At 36.7% G+C, this 14,218-nt stretch overlaps 1 protein-coding gene and 1 pseudogene across 1 annotated transcript; one reads left to right on the top strand and one right to left on the bottom strand.

Annotated features, from left to right (window-relative positions):
* Window positions 1–5,200: 5,200 nt before the first annotated feature.
* Window positions 5,201–8,139, bottom strand: LOC112200836 (annotated as a pseudogene).
* A 4,399-nt stretch (window positions 8,140–12,538) lies between these two features.
* LOC121052855 (UTP--glucose-1-phosphate uridylyltransferase 3, chloroplastic-like) lies at window positions 12,539–13,555 on the top strand. The gene is made up of 5 exons (XM_040518765.1): window positions 12,539–12,662; window positions 12,767–12,869; window positions 12,997–13,078; window positions 13,252–13,441; window positions 13,548–13,555. Exons 1-5 carry the CDS (start codon window positions 12,599–12,601, stop codon window positions 13,553–13,555), a joined length of 447 nt encoding a protein of 148 aa, XP_040374699.1. The 5' UTR covers window positions 12,539–12,598.
* Window positions 13,556–14,218: the final 663 nt, after the last annotated feature.

Genomic DNA, 14,218 nt, shown 5'->3' with positions numbered 1-14,218 from the left:
ATAATCAATGATAAAAATTTTCAAGAGTTCTTGAAAACATACCTTAATTGTCTCAAATCATGTTCAGCAGATGCATAGATATAACCTTCATAGCATCCAGAAATCTTTACAGTCTAATTTCAAGGAAAACTTATCAAAACACTTTTCTTTCAAAATATATCACTTAGTCTAAGAAGATATTGACTAACAACATAGAGTAGTCAAGTTCTCCTTTGCAAGATAATTCAAAATCAGACATTAACACTTTTATGCTAAACTTGATTTATTACACAGCGGAAAATGAATAGAACATATCTTTATCCAAGTTCATGATATAAATTCGTTAAAAGGACTTCACATCATACATCAAAAATAGCCTTAAAATATAATTCCACGACAATAAACTCATTCATATGATTAGTCATATGAATCCTTCAGCTTATAACAATTCTTAGAAGGAAAAACCAGAGGATATGCATTGAAGGAAACTGATGCATAATCATCTGAACTTCGTAAGCCCAACTTGTGCACCGCACAATAACAGATGTGTATCCAATAACAGATACATTCATATGACATATTATAAACTTCATGAGCCTAGCATTTGTACCCATTTGTTGGCCAAATAAGTCATAAATTATAAACTTTTAAGTATAAGATAGAGACAAGCGTTAACCAGACTTTGGTTTTATTTTCAGCTGAGAGCATGTAAAGAGTAAAAAAAAAAAAAACACATATGCAATATAACCCCTGAATGTATGTATATGAATACGTACGTACATAGCCTGACCAAAAACAAAACAATACATATAAGGGGAATATGCATACATATGCATCACAGCTTGCCATGGAAACATATTCGGCATGTTCATTTCATGGTAGCAAACCCTTCACATTGGTTCTCAAAATATCATGATCTTCATTGGGGATCATTCCTTCATGTTCTGTATTTCCAGTGGAATCCTATTAACTAGCACTTGGGTGACATACACTTCACTCAAATAGCCGGCAATTTTGAAGCAAGCAAAAACAACTATACTAGTTTCTAGTAATCATGCATGTAACTTACAATCATGCTCACTGTATAAAATAACAAATATTTTTACCAACAACAAAATAGAATAGTTCGGCCAAGTTTCTGCAAACAGTAATACTATTTATCATAAATAGTCCAAGTGCCTGTTATGCAGTCATCCTCTATAAAAGTACATCCACTGCCATTTGCAGTTTCACGTATAGCAGAACTCAACATTGCACAAAAGAATTTTCAGAAATCCTTTTAAATGTCTAAAAACATACTCTTGATGGTAAAAAAAATATCGTCATTAGTCTTGAGGAAATGTGGTTTCTTCGTTTTGTAATATAACAATTAATCAACAGGGAGAACCTCCACAATCAATTTTTCAAGACACTATGAAGGAAACCAAGAGAGATCCAAGTTTCCTTACAACTACATCATAGAAAGGAAGCCTGACATGCAAACTTTATCATGTAATTACCTCTAACAGGAGAATAAATAACCAGAAGATATATATTTTACTCATGCATATTCAAATGTACGTTGGATTGCAAGTTCCACAATGATCCTCGGTAAATACATGAAGAATTCAAATTTGTAGTGGGTAAGAACATGTCAATGATCTTATAATTTTGATTGACAATTTATTTATGTCCCAACCCCCGATATAATCATGTACAAGACAAAATTCAATGAAGTCCCAAAAATTAGTAATTTCAGCAGCCCCAGTTTCAAGAAAACAAGACCTAGATTTGGTCTTTCTTATAATGCGTTCTTGATAAGACATTACTTCCTCAATTACCAAGCTATCAATTAGTCCATCTATTCAGTCATACACATTTGCAATCATGCTTATAAACAACATATAATACCTGAATAGAATATTCATGTGTAAAAGAAGCAATCCCTATGCAATTGCAAATACACAATGGCTGTTTGCCCAGATTAAGATGATCAATTCGTACTGTTTGTCAGAAAGTGTAAAATGCAAATATGCGAGTATTGGCATGAATATACTATATTAAAAGATCCATAGTCATAAGCCTTGCCAAAACAAGGACATGGCCTTATGTACGATTGATACATATATAACTCCTGCGTTCTTCAAAATAATGTAGGATTGAACTTAGGCCAAAATCTCAATCAACCAATTAGTTACTACTGTTCTCAGTAATAATCAAAAGCATCAACAATCCATATATCAATATTGATACAAAACTAATGTTTATATTAAACAAGCTGCTTTAATTGCAAGATACGATTGCATCAATAACAATCAAATACACAGCATATAAATATTTTCAATCGGTCAGAAACCAAATTAGGATACTTAGCCTTAATAATTATCTGATAAGGAGAATAAAAAAAAAAAATCTAGGCTTTCACTGATATATATTCATAATGTGAAGTAATCAGTAGCATATTTTTAAAAACACATTTCATTCTTTCCATGCTAAAAAATCATTTAGTATGTGCAAATGCAAGAAACAAAGAAACAACCGTAAGAACACATGTTCTCAATTGTGTTCTTGATCAAGGACAAATGGTTTTCCAATTGCAAATAGTCATTTGCTGATCTCAAAGATAGACTCATACCCTTGATCATCAGTTAATTCAATAAATCTATATGCACAGATTGAGGAACCACAATCCAAAACCAAGCTTGACAATAATAAACTGTGCAGAATATCTCAATATCGGCATTTTAAAGAGTATAAGACTTCAAAACAAAAGCAATATAAATTTGCTTATCTGTTCATTCTTCCAGCTTTCTGAATTTGGGATTGCATGACGTTTCGACTCATCATCGTTGTCAGATCCCGCATAAGATTTCGATCACACTGTCCCCTTGACATTAGTTTGTTTCCGTCACAGTCCACGGGGATAGCATTGGGTTTCATCTGGTTCAACTCTATATCCAATTATAGGCCAGATCATCTACTTCTTTGGTTCGTTGTGCAGAAATAGAGTCGAACCAGTTTTTGGTTTCCTCGCATCAAAAGAAGAAATACACATTAAAATTAAAAAGAATATATATATAATGACAAACTCAATTTGTAGTTAGTTTCCAGGCTAGGGTTATGTAAAAACCATTTTCTTGTTACTGTAAAAATGAATATCGACAATGATCTATATTTTGTGAAGGTGGCTCTGATACCACATGTAAACTTAAACAGAAAAAACTATTAAATCGCTTCACAAGGAATACAGATATAATTGTATAAAAATAAGAACAAGAAATAAATTAGAAATGGATCATGAACCTTTAAACTGAATGGTCACTCAATCCAAGCCTAAGTCTTCTGCACTGCATCTCAATATTTGGTATTCTTTGTATGGGGCAAGAGACTGTATTACCGAGAGCATATGAGAGAGTGCAGGGACCCAAGCTTTATATAGAGAATTGGATATTCTGTAACCTCCCATAAAGGAAACAATTCAAGTCCAAATCTCTATTGTAATTGCATATCATTTTAGGTTAACTTAATAACCATGTCATATTAGATTTCTCCATAATTTACGTGGATACACCATAAATAAAATATCAGATTAAAGTCTCAAGATTCTCCAATTACTTATTCTGCGTAAATTGGTAAGTTGTTGATGACTCGATGTAAACTAATGATAAAGTCCATTTTAGTCTTACACTGGAAACCACGCCTTCTCCGGTCAGCCGTCGCCTGCATCTTCATTGCCGCAGTCTCCTCCAGCGACGGCGCAGCAACCGGAGGTGGCAGCGATCGGCTCCAGTGACCCGGGGATCTTGGAGAACATGATGGACAGCGCAAGTCCACTCTGGCTTCCACGGATCGCGACGGTGTTTATATATGAGAACGACGGCGTACCGGACCCCCACTCGTTCTTTTCTCTCCTGACCACGTGGTGCCTGAGCGACTCACCTTCGCCGACCTCCGCCTCTTGGAGACCAATTCACGCCTCCCGACGCTCCATCCTGGTAATTCCTAATCATAACCAACAACTCCGAGGTGAATTTCACCGTGGACGACTCTCGTCTCAGTGAGCCAGACGCTTAATTACGTCACCCGAGAGCGCGTTGCACATCGCGTGGCACATGTTTCCCCGGCCAACGTCTCCGACGCCCAGTCTAAGAGCTTTTGGTACCCCATTCTTCAACCGCTTGTCAAATATGGTTTGGTCGTCATCGCTGTACGAGCTGTTTTGTGGGGCGTTTATATGTGGTGCCCGAATATGTTCAAATGCTTAGCTTTTTGTGGTATGCTTAAGCTTTTCGGCGGTAGCAGCACCAGTACCGGCCGGAGGTACCGGATTACAAGCAACGACGAGAGTGGTCACGGAAGGGCTCGCTGGACTTGTCAGCAACGTTACTGGCGCCTTCACTGGCCGTGCAGCAGTCAGCAACGACGGTGGAATGGTCGGAAGCGGCCCAATTGAAGCCCCGGTGAGAGACAGCAGTCCTGGATTTCTAAGACGATTCCTCGGAGGCGCTGCTGGCCTACTCGGAAGGCTAGTGGGAATAGGGAGGGTGGCTGGACAACCACGGGAGAGCGAGGTGGAGCTCGAGTCACTACCAACGCAACCCAATCCGCAAGAAAACGAGCAGAACGAAGGCGAGCAGCCAGTGGCTAACCAGCCAGACTCAGAAGCTGCCAACCAGCCTGCGCCGGAAGCCCAGCCACCTGCTGCGCCACGGCGTTTTATTCGGTCAAGGCTCTAAGGCCTTTGACACCTGCAAAGCGCCAACTGGGTTTGTGTCTATATTGCCCCATGGTTTAAATCCGTGAATTCTGATTGAGATTAGTGTTAATTCTGAGATTTGTGTTCGCGTAAGTTTGTGAATTCTCATTGAGGTGAGATTGTTGTGAACTCTCTGATTGAGATTGGTGCCAAGTCTGAAATTGTTGTCTAAATTTGTAAATTCTAATTGAGATTGGGGTTAATCTGAGATGCTTCTGAGATTGTCGTGAAAGCTAATATGGATATTTTGATTTGTGTTGAGTTTGGTGAGTTTGAAAGCCAGTATGCATATTCTGATTGAAATTTGTGTAATTTTGATTGCCTTCCATTTCATAGCTTTCAATTTGGTACTTCAATAACACTGAAATAGACTCGATTGTATTTTCTAATTGAATAGGCCGAATCAAAAATCTTCAAAAGCAAAGAACTTGAATGATCTCAATAGAAACACCTTTTGTAATAGAAGATAAGAGCTACAAATACCACAGTGATCAGTGGCAAAGGTTACCAACACTGCTAAGTGGGAGTCTAGAAGATTTCTATAGCATTCTAAATAGCACCAAAACACTACTAGTAAACTCAGGAGGAGTTCTTTCACCCATCGTACCCTGCCTTTCTCTTTGTAATAGTTTCTTTAGAAAATATTGAACAGGCCTAACTGATAAGTACAGGGTCTGTTGTTGTACCAATTCTCGAATCTAAGAAGCCCAATTCTTAAGAAAAAAGCTATTACTCTAAACTCAAGAAAAATGCACTTAATTTTTCTCTAATTCTCGAGTCTAAGAAGCCCAATTCACTTGTTGTACCAAAACCGAGAAGCTTTTTCCCCTGCAGTGAGAGAAAAGAAAAAAAATATTAGAAAGAAAGATTATTCACATTCACATAAGTCTGAGATGTCAGTAAGAGAAAGAAACACAAACCCCAAACTATAATCATGTTTACAGATAGAAGGTTTCTCATAGATTCAGCCAATACATTCTAAATCCACTGGTCTCTGAATGTCAATAAAGAAAGGAAAGGGGAAATGAACCTTTTTGGAAGGGAGTACACTTGAGAAGGAGCATAGGTGTTTCAGATATCAAATTTGAAAACCTCGGACCAATAGCAATATACTCTAGTAACCTGCGCAGCAAAGATAACATATTAACAAGACATCAGTGCCGGGAAAGTAGCCAAGATGAGTAAAAAAAAAAAATCAATTAAAGTAGACCACCTTACCTTTCAATATACTCCAGGATAATAAAGCTCAATGGTGACTTGTATGCATCTTCAAAAACCTATCGGATAATTAGAAAAGAAAAATAGAAATTACAAGCAGCCATATCAATACAGCTTCACCCATTCACAAGTGTGTAGAAACACAAGGATTTTCAGTAAACCAACAGCAACAGCAGATTCTTGACACGCTTAGAGATATGATATCAAATAAATGTGACATGTGCTTACAATCTTAACATAGGGGAAATCACTGTCGATGCCAACAGTAGCTGCTAGTGAAGATTTACCACTGTCCAAGATGATAAGTAACTGTCAGAAAACTTGCAACAACAAAATGAACATTAAACTGGAATAACCAAAGGATTGCTTACCTGCCAATAGGACCTTCCAGAAGACATGTAACAAGCGGGCTTCTGCCACTTGATTTTAACTTGCTCCACAAGTAGGATAGCCCTTTGATAGATATGCTTATGTTGCTCCCCACAATCCACCATGCCATTAAGTCTATAAATTAAGTTAAAGATAAGAGCACAAAACAAAATTAAGATAAATGAAACAAATACCAAAACAAGATTTCTTCTATAACTTAACAAGCTGGTGTGAATTAACCTATCTAAACCTATCAGTTTATGCAGTTACTGAAAAGGTCAGTAGTCCATAAGTAACTAAAGCCATAACTGCATCTTTCAAGGTCATCTGTGAACGCACCAAATGCAGGTACAATTTCATGGAGTGCACATAGAAAATCGTCCATGGTAACCTTAATACCTTCTTCATCCACTGGCTTGGTAAGATCATCCAAACTCAGTTGTCTATTCAAGTAAATGATACTGCACCATTACCAACACCTCTCAATTATGCACCACTATGGTTGTTTGTATGAGCAGCTGCAAACATGATATAAACTCCACACTTAGAGAGCTATGCAACTAGGGAGGATCCCAAACTCATCAGTGACTATTGGACATAATTTTCTTAATGCCGCCTTAATTTCTAATATAAATACAGTTGACAGATGCAGAGCAGCATCACTGTCACTATATTCAAGTTCCAAGTGGAACACGGTAGGGAGGGAGGGAGGAGTATGGTCAATTTTGTCGCCATGAGCAGCAAATTGATGCCACCATCTATCTACTCATGCATAATGAATCTTAATATTGAGTAAGAAAGACTTTGTACCTTGCAAATAGCATCGACTTCATCAAAGATTATGACATGCAATTCATTTCCATCTCCTGGAGAGTAAATGAAATGACAACATTAAAGATTATGGAAAAACTAATATAGAAGTGCACTGGAGAGATATATTGATCTTACCACGAAGCCCTTGATCAAACTCAGCATCAGCAAAATAGATCCCTAACTTTTATTTTTTATTTTTATTCAGTTTCACCAACGAACTTGCTCAGGACTTCTGGACCATTAGCAATCTAGTGCAATTCATAAAAGAAATAAATAAATAAGCCAAAGCCCATCAATTACCAATACGAGTAATAACTAAACAATATAATGCTAAGGTACACTTCAGAAAACATCCAGACATGCTGAATTCTTAAATGAATTTGCAAATAAATAAATAAATAAATAAATAACAATGGTGAATCCAATTGCAAACCTTTGGATCTTTCCCATTCAACATTTTTTTTTCCAATTTGACGTGCCATAAGAGTACCAGGTGATCCAAGCAGCCTACCCTTCAAATGGTTAATCCCTAGTCTGAAGCACCAAAAGTTTTCAGTTAAGAGTATGGTATACAGTCATACAGATAACGGAAACTACGTCAGCTTGAAGAATCAATTGTCTTACTTATTTGTAACATGTGCAGGAAGACACAGGAGGCAAAAGCTCTTCAAAATATATCTGCAAACTCAGCACCTATGCCACCAATGCCAAGTGTTTGAAGGTTGAATTCCTAGTGCTTAAAGATATTGCTAGTCGTATCAGAACCTTGGTTCACAAACCGGACAGCACAAGTCAACGTATCAATTTTTTTAACCCTTATTTGACATAGTTCACAATTCACAGTTGAATGTGTTTTCTTGTAATACCATACCAGATTGATGACAAAGTCGCGATCAAATGATTCTCAAGCCAAAATTATAATAATGATAATAACAGTTACTAATAATAAAAAATCAAGGTAACCTTCCAAGACAAGTGAAGTAGAAACCTTAAAACTATTGAGACTGACATCATTTGAAAAAAAATCTCACCTCTATTCCATTTCCACTCGGTGCCTCAAAAATGAAGTATGTTTCACTTGAGATCATCCCTCTTTCAACTGAGCTAGACTCTTCGGTGTCCTATGGTACTCAAATGATACTCTTTGTCCGGCTTCATAACCTGCATGCAGTAAAGCCCCATAATCCATACACTATAAGCTATATGTCATTTTGCAATATTCTAACTCAACGGTTTAGATAAGAAGAAATGGTGCAATAACATCATCCTTCTAGAAATAGAACTAAAGAGGAGTTATTTGAGTCTGGAATTAGACATATGTATACATGTAAAGTTGATTACAATATACCAGACCGTTTTAATTTTCTATTAATTGAAAACAATGGACAATCTATAGCTCCAAAGAAGCCGTTTATTATAAACAAGCGTATAGAATAAGGAGCCCAGGCCAAGTAGAAGAAGGTCTTAAAATCCATCTTTCTCCTATTTCTATATGGATAACAACAAGGAGAAGGTAAAAACGGAAACCCAATATGCATATACCTGTTCACTCGTAGCCATTTTCTTCAGAGGCGGGAGAGATCTGCCCGGAGAATTTTGATTCCGTTGGGGTGTTTAAGAACTGAGGGCAGTTTTTGTATCCTTTTGAAAAAGTATACAACAGCTTCTAATGCGGGTCCAGAACAACTCGACCCAAAAGGCCCAAACACCCTCCTGAATCGGTTTTTTTTATTTTTTTTTTATACGATAGTGTAACGTTGGGGTGTTTTAAGAACTGACAGTGTTAACTCCCCACCCCACCTCTGATGTTAGTGAGATTTAAACTCATGATCTCCACGGTATTTGCAACAAGTCACAGCTCACCGACTATCGCAAATTATGATTAAGTCATTTCTTTTATGGTGCCAACTATCCAATGAGACCTGGACATGTGTCATGTAAGTATGAAAGTGTACGAGTGGCCAGTGAAAATAAATAATTCGACAACTCAACTCTGAAATAAGTTTGTGTAATATTGTTTGCATTGGAGAGGAACACATAAATTCTCATCAAATCAGACGCTTGAAGATGAGTAGTTCTATAGAGTAAAGACTATCATTGTACAAAGGCAACTATTAATTTCCATATCTGGAGATTGTAGAGATCCGTCTACATTCTTGATCTTCATGCGCATGTTTGCTCACTTAAAGACTGTGAGAGACAGATACATCTCAACCACATGAATTAAATTGTAAAGCTGAAATTATAACAACATAAAATTGTGCATTTGTTTTTTACAGTCTTACAATCGCTTAAAAACTGTCTCTTAGGTGAGCAAACCTCTCTTAATGCTGTCTCCACAATCTAAATAAGAGTAATTCGGCAACAATTTCTATTAAAGTCACAAACAAACCTTTTTTTTTTTTTTTTTTGAATAGCACAAGCAAACTTATTTACAACTCTACGGTTTATAATGCCAATCTAATAATTGAAGGTTTCACATTTGACACACGTACATATACACTAAATTAAATAAAAGAATTTGGGGAGTTGAATTGGGCTTGGACCGATAGTGATTGGGGTTTACCTGGCCTTCAAGAAGAAGTAGGAACAAGATCAACCTCTTTCGCCTTTCGCCTTGTTATTTGAACTAAAACTCCTAGGTTTACATAGACAAGGATTCTATTCTGGATGGTGTTCAAATATATATATATATAAGGGTTGATTGTATTCAAGTAACATCGATCAACAATTAATGGAGAAGAAAGACAAGAATACGACTCGTTCCGGTGGTGTTGACCATCATGAAAATCCTGGAAATTAAGGTGACCAATATTCTGAGCTTTTGGAGGTGCCGGTTAAGTATTTGAAAACAGTTGAACGGAAGGTCGTTGTCGACAACTACGTTGAGTTAGAAGAAATCAAATTTGTGAAGGGGATGGAAAAGTTTCGTGTTTCCGAATCTGATGAACTTGATCAAGAGAAATTGAGGCTGTGGAGACTCTAAAAGCTCACCTTTTCAATCTTTATGATGAGCTCAACCCTGAAGGCATTTTGTTCTTCTGTTTTCTGTGGATGACAACGATGAAGACAGAATCGGAGGGAATAGAAAAGTGTCAACACTACTTAATACCTTCACTCCACTCCACAGAAAAATTATTTGATGAGGCTATTGATATTTCTGTGCTGGCGGATTTGGCCGGCACACAACTGGAGAATATTAAAGCCTTCAATTCAAAAAAATTAGCTTTACTGGAAGCTGAGAACTTGAACGAGGTGACGTTGCAGGAGATGAGCAATCACTACTCAAGATCACTACTCAAGTTTCTACAAAGGAATAAGGAGTTTGAACATGAAAATTGACATTTTGAGATTTCACTTAACGCACCGCCGGCGTGATCTCAAGACTTTGGGTGATCTCAAGACTTCGGTGGACAGATTTTCGGCATCCCTAAAAGGCGAACTCCGGCAATATGAGGAGGAACTAGAGACCACCAGGTTCAAAGTGTTTCAATTAGGGAAGAATCAGAAAACCAACTTGTTTGGACTTCGATGGTTACCTGATTCTTGGAAGGGAACTGTTTTTTCTAATGGCATGAAGCCATTTATTCTGGGTGCGAGACTGATGCATTGGGTACAGGGATATAGTACGCTTCATAACATCAATGAGAAAGAGAAAACCCTCTGAGCTTGTTTAATTAGCTAGCCCTTTCGATTGTTACTAGCCTGAGAGAGTTGCAAACTGTGTTTTTGTGTTTTATTCCCTCCAGACTCTTTGTACTTGTTCTTTTGCTCGCTTCTTTGATCCGCCATACCTTTCCCAGTATAATGTGATGTTAATTTATTTTCTAATTTCACAGTTATGTTTCTTGTTTGCAGATTTTTAAAATGAACTGATGAAAATATGTATCTATACTGAACCTATTATTATGCAATATGCGCTCCTGGATTGCATGTACACATGTAATGCGCACACATGGATAAAACATGTAAGTATAGTATTTTTGAGACAACGATTGGTAAAATGAGCGATGTTATTGCTTCTGTGACTGTAAAACTTGACCATCTCAAGACTGAAGGCATTTTGTCCATACTTATTCGTCTTTTCAAACGAATTATAACTTTAGGAAGTTCCACATGTCATGGGAAGGTGCAAATTTGCCACGGTGTTCATTTAATGTTATGGAAACTGGTAGCTCCTTGTGCACTTAGAATATCTTTTTTTTTTTTTTGCTCTTTTATTGTTTCTCACTTTAACCTTTGCATGTAATAGAAACTGGGGTTTGCTTCCTGTAAGAGGAACTGGGGGGCTACAGAAGGAATTAATGTTCTAATCGAGAAGAAAAATCTGGATGGAATGTGGGCATATGGTTTGTTTTGCATTGAATACATAGTTTGATAAATTTGGGATAGCAGATGGACCTCATTCTCGTAATAGGAATGTAATTATCTCTTATTAAAAATTCGTACATAACTTATAGTATGTGGTCTGATTTGATATCCTTTATCCTTGAAATTTGTATAAGACCAATGTAGTAGCATGCCAACTTAGACTATGTATGTTTTTTTTTCTTTACAATATCCAATGTTGTTATTCAGTGAAGCACGTGTCTCTCTTTCCCGGCTCATTTCATACAGCCTTTAAATTATTAAGAATAGTGATGCTCCCTAATGTTCTGAAATCGTCCTTAATGTGGATTCAGTAGGTCACGAAATGCAAAACTTGGTGCAAATACATGATACTTGACTTGATAAGTTCAACATATTTAGAATGAGGCAGAGTTGACAGTTCAATATTGTTTCTTAATTCTCAAACGATCAATTGGTCCATGAATCTAGACCTTTAATTACTGCAAACCTCGTGACAAAATTGTGATTTTGTGTAATTCATGTAACCATAAATGCAAGACATATTCTAACTTAAAGCACCAAAGTTGTTTATCAACGTATCTTATTCTTTTCTCTTATTCTTTGGCACCATGACTTTTACTAGGTAATTTAAATTTTCAGTTCTATATATAGTCCAACATTAACCATGCTTTTCTATGTTCAAGTTTGCAGGCAGAGTTCCCTGCCAATACAAACATTTTGTTTGTAGACTTACCTTCCACGGAGTTGGTGGGTTCAAGTAAGAATACAGAGAGCTTACCTGGTATGGTGTTAAATGTTAATAAGGCAATATCATTTGTAGACAATTTTGGAAATCCACACAGCCGGTACTTCTTAAAACCTTTAACTGCTGTTTTCACAATTAATTTTTATGTCTTGTGTCAATAATACTTGACGGCAGATCCTCCAAAGATAAAACCTCTCGGTAGACTCAATCTACCTACAATTTTTTTTTTCTTTTAAATTCTTTTTAGCGGGTGCATGAGTACATGGTATGCTAATCATTACAGACTGCACTATGAAAGAAACAGGACTTGCACACATGAATAATGTTAGCCCGGCTCGTAATGACTTTCCTTGTATTGTAGTGTTCCTGGTGGCAGGCTAGAATGCACAATGCAAAATATTGCAGAAAACTTTCTTAATACATGTCCATCTAGAGATTATAAAGGCGTTGAGGGTATTATTACTGTCTAAATTAATTGCATATTACTCTGAGTCTCTGACTACTTGTCCCTGTTATGTTTGATGCTTATGAGCAACTATATTGCTAACTGTTGGCAGATAAGCTTGATACCTTTATTGTTTTTAGTAAAAGAAGACGGGTTATATCATATACTAAGAGGAAAAGAAGGCATGCAGACAAATCTTTACTACTTTACACCAAGTATGCAATAGTGCTCTGTCTCCTTTTCCTGAGAGTATAAATTGAAGTGTACTCTTTTTGTTGCGACACAGTGCAGAGGGTAATGTTTCTCCTTAAGGCAATATCGTTATGTTGAACTCATATGCAGAATCCGGATGGTTCGATCGCTGTTGGATATCTTCAGAAATGCTCATGATCTTCTGTCTCAGTCTGATATTAAACTTCCCGAGGTACGTACATCCTGTTTATTACTTTGCACTTTTGCAGTAATGTAACCAAAACTACTTCCACTCGATGCCAGCTAATGTTATCACTTAGTATTTGCTCAATGGCAATCCATAGTTCTTGGTGAAGTTTCCTGTTGATATTCAATTGTGGTACTTCACTTTATTTTACGCTGCAGATTGGAAGCAATGACAAGTATCTAAATTCTGGACCACCATTTCTTACTCTTTTGTACCCTGCGAGTGTTTGCTTAGTGAAAGGATTTCTGCTGCTTAATTTAGTATTTTTGTTGTCTTTCAGAGGATGTGCTTTAGCCTACCTCTTTATGATATGCTTTTGCTTTACTAGAAAACTGGAAGTGCTCTGCTGTACTAGATGCACAAGAAGAATTCAGAACTCTGTCATACAATTTTTGCAAAGAATTATGTATCAGAACTTTAATGAAATGTATTGTTTTTTTTTACATGGTTAAAGTGTACTAATATTGACATGTGAATGTGCCTAAGTAATGGTGAATGTACGTTTATAGAGGTACAGGAAAGAAGAACCTAGCAAATTGGGTGCAAACTGAAACGTTATAACAATGTAATCAGTAATATGACAACATGTCATGTATATATGCTGTCAAAAACTAAAGACAACATGCCAAGAGTGTAGTACAACACGTGCTTGAAACGTTGTAAAAATTTATGACAACGTGCAAAGCGCGTTATTGAATAAATACAACAATTTTTTTCGCCTCTTTTCGACAACGTGCAAGGGTGATGTTAAGGTCTGTTGAACTTTTAACGACTCTGACGACTATAACATGCGCCTGAATGTTGTCTAAAGTAATTGACAACATAAATTGCATGTTGTTAAACATGTTTTTTCTTGTAGAGGTTCTTGTTGTTTGTTTTTTGCAAACATTTCCAACCTTGGTCAGCGTTGAGTGAGTCCACCAGATTGAAAGTATTGATCGATCTATTTGATGATATTGTAAGAGTACCACGTTATGATAAGCTAAGGTGATTTTATTTGAGGGTTGATCGAAGATGGATCCGGCTCCTCTAAAGTTAGAAGCCGTGAAGTTACATGAAGTTAATAAAATTCAAGCCATTTAAATTTATCTAACGGTTCAAGATAAAACATGTCATCAAGAGTTT

The sequence above is a fragment of the Rosa chinensis genome, chromosome 4, assembly GCF_002994745.2.
Source record: "Rosa chinensis cultivar Old Blush chromosome 4, RchiOBHm-V2, whole genome shotgun sequence".
NCBI lineage: Eukaryota > Viridiplantae > Streptophyta > Magnoliopsida > Rosales > Rosaceae > Rosa > Rosa chinensis.
Note: the sequence above shows the minus strand (reverse complement) of the source record. Positions and strands in the feature narration are given on the sequence as shown.